This window comes from Phaenicophaeus curvirostris, chromosome 15 (genome assembly GCF_032191515.1).
Source record: "Phaenicophaeus curvirostris isolate KB17595 chromosome 15, BPBGC_Pcur_1.0, whole genome shotgun sequence".
Classification (NCBI taxonomy): Eukaryota; Metazoa; Chordata; class Aves; order Cuculiformes; family Cuculidae; genus Phaenicophaeus; species Phaenicophaeus curvirostris.
In genome coordinates, this window is record NC_091406.1 from 5588744 (window position 1) to 5607144 (window position 18401).

Genomic DNA, 18401 nt, shown 5'->3' on the forward strand with positions numbered 1-18401 from the left:
AGCAGGATTTGTGTATTCACTGCTCACCGCTGAACAGTTACATACATTTTAATTCTGACCTCAAACACAATTTGGACCACGGCAGATGTTTCCTATAGCGCAGGCTTCCTTCGGATGAAAGTTAATTCAGTTTGAACACGGCAGCGATGAAGAAAGGGATTTGAATATCTATTTTCTGCTTCCTCTCTAAGCTTGATACTGGAGAGGTAAAAATGAGGGAGCACTAAATTGAACAGCTAAACCTGCCTCTCTCAGGCTCGGCTCTAAATTTGGACCAGCCTGGTAAAAGCTGCATTTCCCTGTCACCAAAGTCTCCTCACTCTGTGACACCAGCCTGTGTCAAAAAGAAATCACATTATCTTAATGAGGTTCTGCCAGATACACACTAATGTAAGTGAGATGAGAATATACCTCTTGTTTTAGGCTGCTTAAGTTTCACCATAAAAAGGGGGCATGCTCCTCTGCAAAACTCTCCTTCCTCTCCCCTTGTTATCCTGGCAGCTTCCTCCTGTTACTCTACATTAATAAGCAGATCATTATTTCACCAGCCGCAGTCAAAACCTTCCATAAGATAAGATCCGATTGCAATTTTACATTCACAGTTGCCCACACTGAAGAGCCCTGAAATGCTGTTAACGAGTCGTACGCGCGGTCGTATGCGTCTCTTCACCTATCAGTGGAACAGGCTTGGGAAGCGACAGCTGCTTAAACAGTGCACACACAGCAGAGTAGTTTAAGAGGAAAAGAAATACTATAAATAATTGAAATCACAGCAAGAAATGTAGGCAGAGCAGAGAGAAAGAGGGCAACTCAGAGGAAGCTGGCAGCAGGAGCAGAGATAAGGACTTCTCTTGAAAGCTAAACTAAACAAGAGCGCACCTGTGTGCTACACCACATACCTGCAGACAAAAGGAGTTCTTGCCCTTTTCTGCACTTAGCAATCTGAATTTTACCCACCTCAGAGCCCTCTCTCGCCAACATCTTCCCCTTTCCTCCTCTCTGCTGAATCTGATGCTAACGACCCTACAGTCGTCCCTGGCACTGCAGCAATCCCGGTCACCAAACGATGCTGATGAGCAGATGCAGATTTTAAGTGGCCAGTTCTACCCTTGGCGACTGCCTCACCTACACAGATCCACTTCTTCTAGCCCAGCCTTTCATGGTGAAGCTGTGTGGAAGGCTTCCCCGCACACCCAGCGCATTCATAGCACATCAGAGAGGACCCTGCTCTACGCTGGGGCTCGATGGTTGGACTCGATGATCTGGTGAGTCTCTTCCAACCTGGTTATTCTATGATTCTATGATTCTGAGCACCGCAGGGTCACCATGACCTGCAGAAACAACCACGTTTGGTTTGCGGGCTTCAGGAATAATTAACCAGTGCTCTGGATCAACAGATGAGTGCTTGAAGCTTTGACCCCAGCAGTAAAACACCTCCTTCCATGACCACAGCTGCTTTGAGGGGCTATATGTCTTCATCTTTCCTGACCTTTAACTATTACAGCAATACTTCTTGACCTGCATTTTAGAAGTTATGAACAGACACCACCTCTCAGGCTAAGTGACCTGCGCTGTCCCGACAGATTTCCAAAGAGATGTGAAATATCTGCCTTTCTGAAGTGACTGGCAAGATGCAGACACAGCGAGCTCTGCAGACATCCAGAAAACACCATTACTCTCTGGGTACAGCTCACCCAAGGAGGAGATGGCAGGAGGCAGTTTATTATGCTCTAGGAGGTAACACTTAGCACAACAGCTCCAGGTACCACTTCATCACAGCACAGGGCTGAGGAGAGGAGACTTCAACTCAGCTAACTAGACACCTTTAACGAGGAGCACGTAACGAGATTTCTTAGCAAGTGGTTCATTGAAAGGGCGTGCAGTGATACCAAGAACCAGGTTAAAAATCCCCATTAAGATTTCTGTGGAAGTCGAGAGCACGTAGGAGGGCTGGTGTTCCCAGAGATAAGATGGATATCTTGCCGTACACAGCAATCTATCAGTTTCTAGGGGTCAACTGCCAGACCTCAGCAGACTCCTCTTTGCAGAATGCCAGCAATTGTAGGGCAAAAGCCTGTGTCAGGCACCACTGTTAAATTCAGCCCTGCACCTACAGCCACAGGACCATTAACTGTGCTCAGGAGGTGAAGAAACCTTGGTACAGACTCTTCTTTGTGAGCAATTCAGTCTAAGAGCTGCTATTAGAGAAGTATGTCACCAAGATGAAAGGTGACCATGTTTCTCAAATGCTATTTATTTCTTAAAAAACCTTCCAAAGGCAGAAAGGATGCCGTGTACTCTCTTCTCTACCCACAGCCCCACTAGACAAGTGCCTTATTGAGGTGTGCATAATAGCATATTATAGAATCATAGAATCACCAGGCTGGAAAAGACCCATCAGATCATCGAGTCCAACCATTCCCATCAAACACTAAACCACGTCCCTCAGCACCTCATCCACCCGTCCCTTTAACACCTCCAGAGAAGGTGACTCAAACACCTCCCTGGGCAGCCTCTGCCATTGGCCAGTGACCCTTTCTGTGAAATATTTTTTCCTGATGTCAAGCCTGAACCTCCCCTGGTGGAGCTTGAGGCCATTCCCCCTTGTTCTGTCCCCCGTCACTCGGGAGAAGAGGCCAGCTCCTTCCTCTCCACAACCTCCTCTCAGGGAGTTGTGAGAACAGCTAATCTGGCTGCAAGAGCAACTTTCATCCCAGAGCAAAAATAGAAATGCCAACTCCTTGGATTTCAATTCAAGATTGGTCCTTGTAACCTCTCTGTGCCACATGAAGGAGATCGGAAGCCCAAGTTTGCCTTGGACAGGACAGCATTTCCTGTTTGACTTCTCATTAAAAGCAAGAAAGCCCTTCTGTACTTCATAAAGACATCTGAACCTCAACTGTACTGCCGTGCCAGCAAGAAAAGATGGAAATCTTGTGATTTGAGAGGATCTACCACTGAGCAACTACATTTGGGCACTCACAGCTCAGCAAATGATGCAGTCCTTCCCTGACAAGACAGCCACGCACAGCATCTGTCCTCCAGTGCACACAGGGATGATCTGACTGCCCATCCTCCTCCTCCAGCTGGAGGACAGCTCGTGGGCAGCTGTCTCAGCTCAAGTCCCCAGACCTGGCTCTCTGAAGGATGCTGCAGCTGGTTCAGGCATGCCTCGATTTGCTTAGTGCGAGGCTGGAGAGAAGCAACTCTGACAGCCAGCAAATGCAGCTAATGGGGGATAACGAAGAACGAGCTGCTTCTAAGAAGTGCCTTTCTGTCACACATACCTCCAGAAGCAGATTTCCCCTGTCCGAGAGGTTGTCAAGAACAGAGATCCCGTAAGGCAGATCTTTCAGTGCTGTTAACTGATCCGATCCCATTCAAATGTCACAGTTGCTGCCAACACAAAACTGTTCCTTTCTCTCCCCGCCGTCCTCCACTTCATCCACAGGGCATCCATTAGGTTCAAACACAAAGGCAGCAAAGAGCCTACAACAAGAGCCTCATTAACCGACTGTACGACTGGATTTGTTTTGGGGCACAGTGCCATCCCCTGCACTGCAAGGCAGAGCTCTTGCCGGGGGAAAAAAATGGAGCAAATTAAAAAATATCTCGCATACCTTAATACTGCAAGCAGCTCTTCTGTCAGACTTAAAACAGCAGCGTTTCCAGCTATAAAAGGGAGAGAAAAACCCAGGAAGTCTCCCAAAACAGCGAACCAAATGAAAAAATACAAAAGAGTGAAGAGGTTTCAAATCTGCCCTGGAGAGAATGTGTGGTGCAGCTTTAACCTGATGCAGGGAGAGGGAAGAAAGGACACACGATAGCAGAGACCAGAAATCAGATTTCTGACAACCAATCAGGTGGATGAAAGATAGACTTAGACTATCACCAAGCAATGATGGCTATTTTGCAATCAGCTAACTTCTGAAAGTGTCTAGTCAGCTTTAGTATTTCATACACAAGAAGTTAGTGTCCACACAGGAGTACTCTCCTGAAAGGACAGGATTTAATGCAGCCGAGATAATTATCTAGATCCCTCTTTATCCCATTAGTGGTTTTCATTCGCATCCTGGAACACCATAAGCGGATTGTTCAAGAATTATTTGCCATCCGCTGTTTCAATCCCAATTGGAATTATCTTTATACTTCGGTACAAAGAAAAGAGATTACATCCCTGCCAGGGCTTGCTGCAATGCCCTCTTTCCTGAGGGTCCTTTTACTGTTTTCATTCTGCAAGGCAATGAAAAGAATAAGGAAACAATAGTAACAGACATGATTTTGCCCTCTCCTCCTCCTCCTTCCCCGTGCGTGTGCTCGGCAGGAGGAGGATACGCTCTCTCTGCCGCATCCCCTGCAGGAGACGCCCCACTGCACCTGCACAGAGATGAAGCTCAACCACACTTAGTCATCAAATCACCCAGGACAGGATCCAAAAATGCTCCCAGCTCCCTTTTACGCCACGATCCACTAATAAAAGAACAAGGATGAAACTGTTAAAACCAATTAAACAAATCACTTGAGGCAAGAGAAAGAAGTGGGATTGACTGCACTGGAGATCCCAGAGGCTTCTGCTAAACGTCGTATTTCGTACTCTCCAGTAATATATGTCACTAAGCAAGCTTCTACGGAGATGAAGCCAACAGCCTTCAAACAGCCAGCACAACCCCTTGCTTCAAGGCCTAAAACAACAAGAAGACATAATTCTCCTCCCAGCCACTCCAACCGCCTGCCAGGATTTGTATTAATGGAAGAATTACATCTCCTTCCAGGTATGGTGAGGACACAGCTCGTCTCCCCACGGGCATCCGCGAGCCTGCCCAGCAATGAGAAGATGCCTGGATGACACAAAACCTCTCCCTCTTCCTTAAAGAACATAGGGACGGAGGTATTCAGACCTGACATAAATAGGAATGCGTGTGTTGTTTTAAAAAACATGCTTTACGGCTGTGTAATGAGCTCAGTAGGAGAGTTATCTTTATAAACAAGTTATTAAAAGGGGGAGGAGGGACACCATAATAGCAGGTGCCAATTACTCAGATCCCAGCAGAGGCTTTCCAATTTCTCACCTTCCCCCAAAGCAAGATGTGCCCCTGTACGGCAGCGCATTTACTTGCGAGTGTAACACCCTTTCTCCGTATTTCTTCTCTCCCACCGAGCGGGGCGGCATCGCCGTTGCGCCACCCCTGGAAACGGGCAGCCTAGCTCCCCACCAGCACCGCGCCAGAGTCGAGACCAATAAGGCATGAAATTAATTGAGAAAGAGTGAAACAGCAGAAAGTAAATAAAATTATCTTTTTATTCGACTCCAGAATCTGGCCGCTCCTCCTGCCGATAGGAACAGCAAACGTGTGAGTTAATTGCGACGGCCAGGTTTGCACCTCTGCAAATATCCACTTAGTTTCAGGAACAAAACACCAGTAATGATTTTGTTATTTTAAGGCAGCAGCATAGTTTCAGACAGTAAACGTTGCAACTGGAGCCGTTAGAGAGATCCCATCCTCTGAGGCAAGTACTAAGATAATGATTAATATTACAATAGTAAACCGAGCCTTTACAATCATTATTTCTAAAATCAGCAAATAATTACCAAGGCCTTCAGCGATCAATACCCAAGATAAATAGACAATTAAATCGCAAAAGAAGTAGAAGAAAACAGTTAACTTGTGAAGCACCAGCCAAGTACACTTTTTCATGGTAACCAAATACTTCCAGTAAACAGATATTTTAGCTCACTGGAGAGGCACTTTCAGAAAGTAATAAATTAATCTAATAAAACAGACAGACAGGGTGGAACCAGACATCAGCGGAACACAAACTGATCTATACGGAGCCAACCCACAATCCATGTCCTTCCTATGCTCATCCACCATTCCGGGTACTTACCTCCCCCACCCAGGCCAGCTTTTCAGCTCAGGGGGAGCACACGCCTCGTGCAGCTTCACTGGCACAACACCACAGGGAATTTCACCAAATGGTGAAGTTTGTGCTCAGCTAGAATTTGCATTTCCAGGTTCTCTTTGGGCTCCTGAAGTCAGCAAATTAATCTGGTTTTAGGCACAATTTTTGCTTTACCTTCGATCTGGTTCAAGCTCCATCGCAGAGGTGCGAGATGAGTTCTCGCGGTGCCAGCCAGGGAAGTGGATGTCCCTGTGAGCATCCCCGCGGCACGTCCCCATCCTGGATCCAGGAGGGTTTGTCCCGGGGGCTGTGCCCTGCTTTGCCATCATGCCTGACACTCGGTGTGGGACCAGCACCATCCGCTCCGCGGGCAGCCCAACCTTTACCAGCTTCTACCCAAAATCATTGCTTAGAGATAACGAAGCCACATCCTATAAAGTTTCTCAGACTGCAGAAAACTAAAACTGGACAAGATTGAGAGATGTGCGGGAAGACATCCATGCTGGTAATCTTCTGCAACATCAAAGGAAGAAGGAAGAGAGGAAACAGAGAGAAATGGAAGACAAAGAGAAAAGCTATCAAAGCCAGCTCTGGAGAGAGTGCAATGAGAGATGGCACAAAAAAGGAATTGTTAAAAGGCAAGATCAAACAAAAGCAAAAGATCACAGTCTGGGCACAGAGAGGAGGGAGGGGAGACCACCACACTGCTTTCTACAGCATTAATTAAGTCATTTGACAGGTAATTGTCAGCGGCAGTGGTTGAATCGGAGTTCAACACCACCCTGGTCCATCCATCCACCAGGCAACCCATGCAGTCGAGTACCGTCCTTGCTTTTTACATCCAGCATGAGGACGCACCCTGAGGACACTGCGCAGCAGCTCTGCTCCCCTGAGCACCCGACTTTTGGTGGGGAACACAGCAATTCAGTCATAGAATCATAGAATAACCAGGTTGGAAGAGACCCACCAGATCATCGAGTCCAACCATTCCTATCAAACACTAAACCATTCCCGTTAGCACCTTGTCCACCCGTGCCTTAAACACCTCCAGGGAAGGTGACTCAGCCACCTCCCTGGGCAGCCTGTTCCAGTTCCCAATGACCCTTTCCATGAAGAATTTTTTCCTGATGTCTTCCTTCAGAAAACTCCAGCTTCTTCTGTATGATGTTCTCAGTACTAGCAGGGTTAGTGTTGCTACTATGCTTTCACTACCACAGGCTACACAAACCTGCAGTGCAATTACACATATCTTAAGTAGCTCATATCTCAGCACTGAAGTATTTTTTCGATTATTTACAAGGGCTTTTGAAGGGTACACAACTCTTCTGGTACCACAGGCATCCTATCCAAGCCATGAAATTCCTCAGAGCAGTGACAATATACAGAGGATTTATTGCAGCGTACGTACAAGTCACAAGTGATAAAACAGGGACTCCAGGTTAAACCTTATTTCCAGAAAGCTCTTGCCACCATAGGGAGGAAGAAAAAAAACTATGTCCTGCCAGAGGCAGTCTTGAAAACATGATCAGGATGGTCTAAAAACTGTTTTGAGGACTGACACAGGTCAGCGCTGTGATCTTCCCCATTTCAGCATCTTCCCCACTACCAACACATCCTAAACCACCAGCGTGACAACTACGGCTACAAGTAAATGGACACCACAACACCGCAAAACTCAATAAAAATTAAAGACAGGTGGAGATTAATTCTTGCACAGAAGCTTCTTCAAATCCTAACAGTTTATATTTTAATGCTGCTGCTGTCCACTTTGGTATGAGCAGAAATGAAAACATCTGGCACAAACGCATCTGGTCACTTCAAAACAGGGATTAACCTTTAGGTCAGTATTTGTCCTGTACGTAGAAAACACTGATTAACCTTTAGGTCAGTATCTGTCCTGTATGTAGTGCAAGAGGGCAGGAATATTTAAGTATTAGGGGAGTCACTCCCAGGCAGGGGCAGGAAGGAGGGAAGATGGAGCTATGGAGCTGTCTCTCTGCACGGATCCTGGAAACTCAAATGTCACTTGATATCAGGACAAAAACAGACGAAGAAGCAGCCAGTACCACAATTAACACAGAAAGAGATGATTTAAACTAGAAATCTGCCCCTCCCAGATTTTCCTGCCTTGCAAGAGAAGCCTGATGTGAGCTCAAAACCAAACCCAAGATGATCATTGCTTAATAAAAAGCCCCTTACGCTTCAATTCCAATTAAAAGGCAGAAAAAAATGCATTTCTCTCTGTCAAAGACAACAGTCCTCCCCCTGAATCAGGAAACTGTTAAGCAGATGCTTAATCAGCAATCTCCCAAAAGCTTCTTCTCCTAATGTTAACCTGCCAACCCCCGCTGAAGCTTGTTGTTTATTTTAATAGTTTCCATAACCCTTTAATTTGACCGGTGACTTCTGCCGCCGCAGCAGCCCTCGCACCCACTGAGCCCCACTGACCCCTTGGGCTTCATCTCGTGAAAAACAAAACATCAAAATTAGAATTATCATGTTAATGATATGGAAAAAAAATCTTTGTCTCCAAATACTTCCAGGCAGATGGGTCTGCCCCACCTCTGCAAAGGTTTCCTATAACGCAGCCTCAAGTAGCCTTCAACCTTGAATTTCTCTTCACTTTTTCCCAACAGAAAATCAGAGGGGAGACGTCCAGTCCCACCTCATCCTGGAAACACTGAGCGTGCCCCATCAGGAGATTTTCTCCTGTGCCCTCGCTCCCACTTTCCCCGTTGTCCTGCACCCACGCTGCAGCCTCCCAACCAGCACGTTCCCACCGGGCAAGCGGTGTCGCAGGGCAGATATCTGGTCATGTTTCTCTACCCTGCAAACTGAGATATCAGATTTTGGAGACTTGTTTGGGTTTTGTGAATAGAGAGAACCGCGGATAATCCAGCGCTCCCTGCAGTAGCCTGCTAGCAGCTTGCTTAAACTATCACTAAAGCAGTTTCTCCACCACTTAGGCTTCCAAGCTTTCTGGGGATGACTGGCAGCTTCACTTAAACTAGCCAGCCATAGTAGTGTTTTACATTAAACACTAAGTGAATAATCAATGAGCATTCAGGATATAAGCATAAATCAATGATTTGTTTTGAGTGAATCGAAGGGAATCACAAATTAGAAAGGGTTTTGTTCTGTAACAACAGAAGTAAACCAAGAAAAGCACCTGATGCAATTGGGTGGGAGTGTGTTAACCTGCTCTGCGTCCTCCTACACAGCCCCTGCTGTCCCAAAAGTGCAGCCAAGTCCTCCAAACCCCTGTGACAAGAGATGTCACTGTCCCCAGAGAGCAGATATGAAAGGAAGAATGAAACCAGCTGATCAACATTCCCAAGACCGGGAGGGATACAGCACGGGAAGGACCCCGACCCATGTTTCCACTTCCAGTAACTTCAATTTGATCACACAAGTGCAGCTCCTATCGCCAGCAATGGGACAAGGACTAACACACATGCAGTACGAGTCAAAAACCCAGCTGAAAGACCAACCAAAACCAGCAAAGACATAGAAACAGAAAAACAGGTGACTCCAGACAATGAACGATTTACTTTGATAAACGCGTATCAACAGATTGCATGCTGTCGCGCCTCACTCTTGCAATGAACTTGGTCAAATCCTACATAATAATATTGCAAAAGCCCTGCTGCATTCCAACCATCGATTCCAGACACTGGTTTTGCTGCTGGCATCTCTCCTCCTGGCAAATGCTTCCAAGGGTCACAGTGACATGACCCCAGCTCAGATTAGGGTTTTCATTCGCACCCATCTGGCTGCAGCCTGTGCCCAAGACCGCAGAGAAACTACACAGACCTTAAGTTAGGCTGGTGCAGGTAACAGAAGTGAAAAAGCAGCAGGAAAACCCACACGCTGCAAGATACGGCTCATATTTAGCAGTATAGCAAGCTTTGACTCTGCTGCTTCTAGAGCGGATTAGCGTTCACGGCTTTTACACATTATATAAGAAGACTTTGTAAACACGCTCAGAGGAACATACCTGCAGGACAAAGTCTGCTTCCCACAAAGGACAACCCGAGCCAGCGGAGCATCCCACCAAGCGTGGCACTGAACTAGCAATATTTCTCTTTGTGGAGATGCTGCCTGACACCCACCCAGGACGTGCACAATGAGTCTTTCAAGGAGCTGTGCACATCTGTTCCGAAGGGCTTTCACGAAGTCCACAGGAATATCAGTTCCTCTGGGATAAGCATCCAAAAATATCCCCAAATCAAGTGATCCTATGGGTGTGAAGCTACAAAGAGCAACCCCACTTTGCAGGCAAATCTACAGGTATGGAGGTGCCTGCAGTTTGGTTTTACACTGGAAACCTGGAGCTGGCTGGCACTGGGTGGCTATAAATCATTGAATTTTGAGGAGGGAAAAGCCTGGTGGGGGAAACCTGCACAGGTAGTGTGGGTACACAGCCCACCTCGAGCTATGCAGCCATACCCTGCAGGCACAATCCCAACCTGAACATGCAGCATTTCCAAGGGGCAGCATGTCAGGAGCCTTCTAAAACGTTCACACAAGGTTTAGAATTTCCTGTTAAATAAAAGAAAAAAATCAAACACCTAAACCCCAAATATTGTGCAGCATTTATGGCTACAAGGGATAAAGCAAAGGGCTGGAAAGTCTGGTTGGTCAGTCAGTCAAGATGAGAACAAACATTATGGATGAGAATTGAAGAGATTTGATCATAGGAAAGAAAAAAAAAATACAACCATTTAATAGCAGGTAGGTTAAACTGTTTCCTGTGGCCTCTCTAAAATCATGAAAGCTTCTTGGTTTTGCAGAGCCCTCAGCCAAACACCCAGTAACTGAGCCTCCCCATGCCTTCCTATGATCCCACAACTGCACATCACCCTCCACAGTTAAACCCTAGATGTCCATTGAGGACAGCAACCTACAGAAGAGCTTCTCCCGAGACAGCTGTTGGTTTGTGAAAGTTAAACCACACTTAAACCTAAAAATCAGCAAAGTGGCAATATTAAACCTTGGCCAAGACACCCACCACCATGAGGCACAGCATGTGGTCCACCTGCGAACCACTCCGTGATGATGGACATCAGCTGTCTGGGTGACTGGTTGTGCTATTTGAGGCTGCCCTTCTCTCCCTACTTCAGCAGACTATTTCAAACCTCGTTTATAATTGGAAAGAGGCAGCATCTGTTTTTGCAGACCAAGAGGTCAAAACTTTACTAATAACCACAGCATGGCAAAACACCATCAGTGGGTAAACAAACGCTGCTTCAGCCACAGAAAAGCAGCTCTAGAGCTGGTTCAACCTGGTTTATTTTCTTTTGGCTAACTGTTTTACCCTCCCAACACAGAGCGGGAAGACAAACGAGCTCCACAATGCTTTACATGTGTTTTGATACAATTTTATTCCCCATTGAAGGCAACGTGAACATCTTGCCAGCCTTGTCTAGAACACAATGACAAGAGCAGCTCAGGATTACTGGGAATTGTCTCCGGCCACTCATAGGAGACTGGCAAATGCAAAGCCCGTCTTTGAAAAATAAGGGGATAGGGATAAGGAGGATCCAGGAAATTATATCATAGAATCATAGAATCACCAGGTTGGAAAAGACCCATCAGATCATCGAGTCCAACCATTCCTATCAAGTACTAAACCATGCCCTTAATCACCTTAACTTCAGTTAAGATGAGGAAGACTCAAGAAAGAGCTGAAATCTGTTTATAAATAAGAAATCGCATTAAACCTATCATATTTCTTTCTGCAACAGGTTATCAGGATGCGTAAGAAGGGGATGCACCACTGTGGGGAAGACCTGGTTGTTGTTCTTTGAGCACAGACTGGGAGGACCTTACTGAAGCAGGTTCCAAGAGAACCCATCCCAGATCTGATACCGCTCAGTGTTTTCATCCATGACTCAGCTGATGGCAGAGAAAACACACCGATTGCCTTTGAAGGCTACACCAAGCTGAGAGGGACTGCAAGCACACAGGAGGACAAGACTGGAATTCAAAACAATCCTGACACTTTAGAAGAAGCAGTCTGGAAAAAAATAAGGACGCTGTTCAACAAGGACAAGTGTGAGGTAATGCGATTTGGTAAGAATAAATAACCAGGCAAACACAAGATGAGGAATGAAAAGCAGGAAAAGTTCTAGAAAGGAAGAGCTGAAGGGTCAATGGGATAAAAAAAAAATAAACACAAGTCATCTGTGGCAACAGTAGAAAGCAGATACATTGGGATGTTTAAACAGGATCATTTTATGTAAAAGACCTGAAGTAATCCCTTATTTTTCTGAGCAAAAATAAGCCAGTGCCTTCAGTCCACAGGTTTAGCATCACTGTCCATGAAGGGTGATAGACCAGAACACTGCAAACCAAGAACACATGACCTAGAAAGAATGATCAAAGGAACCAGCATGGTTTAATCTATATTAACAGGGACTAAAGGGAGACGTGGTAGCAACTTCCAAACGCCTAACAGGCTCCTGCAAAGGAAGGAAGTTTTCTGCCTGTGCCCAATAAAGGGAGAAAGAAGAGCAATCGTGAAACCAAACTGAAGGAAAAGACATTTCTGTTTGGATCATAAGAAAAGCTAATGGCAGGGCTGCTAAATGTCAAACAGATTGTCTGGGGAGCTTAGGGAACTTCTGTCATTGGAGGTTTTCAAGAATGAATACGATAAACATCTGTCAGGAAGGTGCTGCCTATAACTGATCCTGCATAGGGGCAGGAGATTGATTGAATGACCTCTCAAGGTCTTCTCCAGCTCTGTATTGAATAACAGACTGATATGTAAATGACCATAATAGCCGGAAACCCGCTGTGCTGACACAGCCCGACCTGCGCTGTCTGTGACCTGTTGTAGCGAGCGCTGGTAGCGAGCAACAATCTGTTGCTGTCAGAGGAAAATGTGTTATCTCAGGGAGCATCCTACAAGAAGGACAGGGACAGTGGTACCCAAGGTTATTATTCTGGCTCTTGAACGAGCAATGGGGAAAAGCCACTTGTTGACAAACAAAAGTCAAAGGATGACACAGTCTAAGCGGCACAGACTGGGCACCCTGCTTCCCAAACCAGGAGTGTCAGCTCGGAGCCTGCTCAGCACCGTTTCACTTCATTTATGGGAGGGAGCTACAAGCAAAGCGACTGCTTGGGGGTAACCACAAGAAAGCAGCTCTCCCAGCAATCCTCGGCCCCTGAGCAGCTTAGCACGGACTCACATTTTTGGCTGGAAGCACATACAACACCACCTGGTTGTGCGAATATTTTATCCAGTTAAAAAAAACTCACCAGCAGAAGGTAAGCGACCCAGCACGAGCAGCATCCCTGCCTTGCAAATCCCTGTCACCCAAATCTCTGCGCGGAGGCTGCTCCGGTGGGGTTTAAACCATGTCAGGAGGATGAGAGGAGAGCCCTTCAGCTGATGAACGAGGCAGAGGAGCCCGAGCAGCCACTGTTTGATGCCTACGGCTGCCAGGAGAAGATGCCACATCCCAGCCACCGCTGCTCGGATGAAAGGGAAGGGGCTGAGCGGGACGGGCAGCGCCATCGCTCATGCCATCCTGCCCATGGCAGCGAGAAAACCTTCTCCCAGCGCTACCCCAGCCCTACGAAGCAATTGTACAACCCCGGAGGGCTGCAAAGCCATCAAATCACATCTCACACTCAGCAAAAAGCTGCTTCTCACCTGTAGCGAGGAGAGATGCTCCTCTGGTGAGGGAGAGGAGAGGGTCTAGGGCTGGATGAGCAGACCTCACGCCTTTAGCGACCTCTAAAACTACAGGGGCTGGAAGAAGCGAGTGACCAAGAGAGCCACGCAAGAAACTGATGGATAATTCAGAAGCGGCAACCAAGAATTGCCCTCCAGGCCGGGCTAAACCCCGCAGCGAGCAACAGGATGGGGAAACCCAACTATTATGTGGGCAGGGAAAGCCAGCGGGGACCAGCGGGGACCCCTGGGGACCGAGGCGCCGGCGGGGACCCCCGGGGACCAAGGCCTTGGTCCCCGGGGGTCCCCGCCGGCGCCTCGGTCCCCGGGGGTCCCCCGCTTGGGTGATGCTCCCCCCCCCCGGCGGAGCCCTCGGTGGGCGATAGGAGCCACCAGCCGTTCCCAGGGGTCCCGGTGCCGCCCCCCCCCCGCCTTCCTCCTCACCTTTGTGGCCGCCGAAGGCTCCGTACCAGGAGAGGGAGAGCAGCGCGCAGAGGCAGCCGAGCAGCAGCGTGAGCGCCGTGCCGCTGCGGAGCCTCATCGCCTCCGGGGCTCCGGCGGAGGCGGCCGCATGTCCCGGGCGCGGCGGGCCTCGGCGAGCGCCGAGCGGGGCTCCCAGCCCCCCGCCCGCCCGCTGCAGCCGCCACCGCGCCGGGACGGGCGGGAGGGGCCGGGGCGGGGCCGGGGCCAGGCACACCGAGGGGGCGTGGTCATGGCGGAGGGGGCGTGGCCAACGGGATAAGGGGCGTGGTCAGAGCTTTGGGGGCGGGGCCTGTGGAATAACTGCGAGGCGTGATTGGGGGCGGGCCCAGTGGGACAAGGGGCGTGGCCATGAGTTGGGGCGGGGTTAAAGCTGAAGGGGCGTGGCCATTGGACTAAGATACTAAAGGGGCGTGGTCACGGATAACGGGGCGTGGCCAAACGGTTGAGAAGCGCCGGGTGGGGGCGTGGTCGTGGGTGAGGGGGCGTGGCCTTAGGTCTACGTCACTGTGTGGGCGTGGTCTGAGCTGTGTGGGCGTGGTCAATGTGGGCTGGGGCGGGGCGGCCGCAGGTGGAGGGCGCCCCCGTGCGGGGACTGCGGGAACGGCAAGGGGGGAGTGGGAGTGCGTGTGTGTGTGTGAGTGAGTGTGTGTGCACATGTGTGTGAGAGTGTGTGTGTGGGAGTGTGGGAGTGCATGTGTGTGTGTGCAGGTGTGTGCGTGAGTGTGTATGTATGTGTGCACATGTGTGCGTGTGTGTGTGCGCATGTGTGTGTGCACACGTGTGTGTGAGTGTGCGTGAGAGTGTGTGTGCATGTGTGTGCGTGTGTGTGTGCACACAGAATCATAGAATCATAGAGTAACCAGGTTGGAAAAGACCCACTGGATCATCGAGTCCAACCATTCCTATCAAACACTAAACCATGTCCCTCAGCACCTCGTCCACCCATCCCTTAAACACCTCCAGGGAAGGTGACTCAACCCCCTCCCTGGGCAGCCTCTGCCACTGCCCAATCACCCTTTCTGTGAAGAATTTTTTCCTAATGTCCAGCCTAAATCTCCCCTGGCGGAGCTTGAGGCCATTCCCTCTCGTCCTGTCCCCTGTCACTTGGGAGAAGAGCCCAGCTCCCTCCTCTCCACAACCTCCTTTCAGGTAGTTGTAGAGAGCAATGAGGTCTCCCCTCAGCCTCCTCTTCTCCAGGCTAAACGTCCCCAGCTCTCTCAGCCGTTCCTCTTGTTCTCCAGCCCCCTCACCAGCTTTGTTGCTCTTCTCTGGACTCGCTCACACTCTGGACTCAGACCCCAGCCCAGCGCACCCACCGGGACTCGCTCCTCAGCTTCACGACAGCAACATTTTCACCATTAAAGCAAAGAAAACAAGCCCAAGAAACTCTGTCCCACGCAGCCTGCTTGCTTTCTCCCCTCAAATCTACATGTTAAACCCAGGAGACAACAGAAGGTTTACAGGAATTAATGGCAAAACCCCTCCAGAGGTGGCAAACGGGTGAGAGCTGCTTGTGGGAGATGTTGCCAAATCCTCCTGATTTCAGGGAAACGACACGTTTCAGCACATCAAACGTTAGGCGTTTATTTTCAGATGTGGAAAACGCTCCTGTGGTTCGGGATACGTGGCACGTCTGTGGTGGAAGAGAACAGAACAACATTAATAATTTCTCCAAGAAAATCCATTAAACTCTTTCCCAAGGATAAAGCTTAATCTTATTTCTGCTGTTGCACTTTGTCTTCATAAAAGTCTGAAGAAATGAATGAGCTTTATAGCACCCTGGCATGACAAAGGCAAAATGAGAGATGAAACAAAATTCCCAGTACTTCTGATTTTTATATCAGACCTGTAAGTTCCTTTTTATTCTTGAAGTTCCTCCCTCTTATCCCAATTCTGGCTTTTATTCTGTTTTTAAGGAGCAAGTTTTGAGCCCTGGTCCTTTAAGACATGAACAGCGGTGACTCTGGAGGTGTCCAAGGCCGGGTTGGATGAGGCTGTGAGCAACCTGATCGAGAGTTGTTGATGGAAGTGTTGATCTGCTGGAGGGTAGGGAGGCTCTGCAAAGGGATCTGAACAGGCTGGACCACTGGGCTGAGTCCAATGGCATGAGGTTTAACAAGGCCAAATGCCGGGTCCTGCACTTGGGGCACAACAACCCTATGCAGTGCTACAGACTAGGAGAAGTCTGTCTAGAAAGCTGCCTGGAGGAGAGGGACCTGGGGGTGTTGGTTGACAGCCGACTGAACATGAGCCAGCAGTGTGCCCAGGTGGCCAAGAAGGCCAATGGCATCTTGGCTTGTATCAGAAACGGCGTGACCAGCAGGTCCAGGGAGGTTATCCTCCCTCTGTACTCGGCACTGGTGAGACCGCTCCTCGAATCCTGTGTTCAGTTCTGGGCCCCTCACCACAAGAAGGATGTTGGGGCTCTGGAGCGAGTCCAGAGAAGAGCAACAAAGCTGGTGAAGGGGCTGGAGAACAAGAGGAACGGCTGAGAGAGCTGGGGGTGTTTAGCCTGGAGAAGAGGAGGCTGAGGGGAGACCTCATTGCTCTCTACAACTACCTGAGAGGACGTTGTAGAGAGGAGGGTGATGGCCTCTTCTCCCAAGTGACAGGGGACAGGATGAGAGGGAATGGCCTCAAGCTCCGCCAGGGGAGGGTCAGGCTGGACATCAGGAAAAAATTTTTCACAGAAAGGGTCATTGGGCAGTGGCAGAGGCTGCCCAGGGAGGGGGTTGAGTCACCTTCCCTGGAGGTGTTTAAGGCACGGGTGGACGAGGTGCTAAGGGACATGGTTTAGTGTTTGATAGGAATGGTTGGACTCGATGATCTGGTGGGTCTCTTCCAACCTGGTTATTCTATGATTCTATTAAATAAGCAGAGAGGAGATGACTGTTGAGGGCCTCTCAGGGTCTTTGAACAGCTGATGCTGGCAATGCTGAACACACTGTGGAAATGAAGGCTTTCCACTGACAGCACTCCAACAGGAATCCACAGTCCTGAAGTCATTACAAAAATTAAAAAGAGAAAATATTTATTAGGCCTAGACATCAGATGTAATCCAGATTTATCGCTGATTTTATCGAGCGTTCTGAAGAGCTTGGCTCTGGTGTTTGACCATGGCCCATTTGTGAGCCACTCAGGCTCAGTTCTTCCCAGGCTGCTTTAAGCAGAGTCCTTCTATTTTCTCACAAACCAAAGTAACTTCATTTTCTGTGTGTTTGACAGGTTGCTGTGCTCAAACATCGCCAGGAGGTGTTTCACTGCCGTACAAACATTTCCAAATCCTCCTTAGCCACGAGAGATGAAGATCACAACAGGGTGCTGGCCTTCCATGTGTTGACACCTACTCGGGGCAAAGGCTGCAGGTCAGGTTCTCAGAGCAATGCTCACCCCAAGGAATTCGTGTAGATTGCAAATAGTTCCTTCTCACCTTTGGGAACATGAAATCTATATGTATTTGCACGACACCCATGGAGTGTTTCTACTTTGTACTTGCTCTTCAGCAGTTTTTCCCCATCTGTCCTCTGTCTCAATGAAAAAAACTGCTCCAGAGTTTTCTGCCCTTAGAAGTTTCCCGTCCCACCAATAAGCAACAGTGCTGAGCCTGTGTAAACACCTGACGTGGCAGAGCTAACCCTCAGGAAAACTCAAAAATGACACAGCAGAAAAATCCTGCTCGGCTTTCCCTTCCGCCTGCACCTTCAGAAGCGGCAGAGGAGGGAAGACGTCACGGGACTGGGTTGAGTCACCAGCATCTGACCCATGTCTGGAGGACCCTGCACCTCTCCAGAAGGCTCTGGAAGGAGTTTGTGGCGCTGTGGTGGCGTGTGGACCCTGCACAGGGGTGCACGGGGGCCAAAGCTTCCCCTCTTCACCAAAACAGTGATGGGAACCTCAGGCTGGAGTGATGGCTGGGGAAGAATTCCCTCTGGAAAATCATCATCAGCCTCTGCTGTGGTTTGCAAGCAAGGAAAACATTGGACATGCTCCCTCTCTCTCCATTCCTCATTCCACTAGGACTTTACTGGGTACATGAAGATTTTGGACATAAGGAATATTTATGGTGACAGCGCCCTCGGAGCAAGAATCTCACCAAATATTTTTAAACACTTCCAGCTGAAAGTGGGTGTAGAGAGAAAGCAGAGCACTGCACAGATGCTAATTGCTCCTTTCTGAGTCTTTCGTCTGTAACCTTGAAATTTTAAACTGGAATGGCTTTTTTCCCCCATGCCTGTTGCTGTTCCTTTGCTCCATCCACCCGCGACGCTGGCTGCTCACAGGCTAGAGCTGACAAGACATTTTTTGGGCAGGGGTTGCAGCGATGCTGTGG

At 48.8% G+C, this 18401-nt stretch overlaps 1 protein-coding gene across 1 annotated transcript in view; it reads right to left on the reverse strand.

Moving 5' to 3' along the window:
• The window catches only part of MGAT4B (alpha-1,3-mannosyl-glycoprotein 4-beta-N-acetylglucosaminyltransferase B), a 50196-nt gene extending 36012 nt beyond the window's left edge, over positions 1-14184 (reverse strand). The window contains exon 1 of the mRNA XM_069869718.1: positions 14033-14184. Within this exon, the coding sequence (XP_069725819.1) occupies positions 14033-14129 (97 nt within the window). The 5' untranslated portion in view covers positions 14130-14184. The remainder of the gene's footprint in view (positions 1-14032) is intronic.
• Between the last annotated feature and the right edge of the window lie 4217 nt (positions 14185-18401).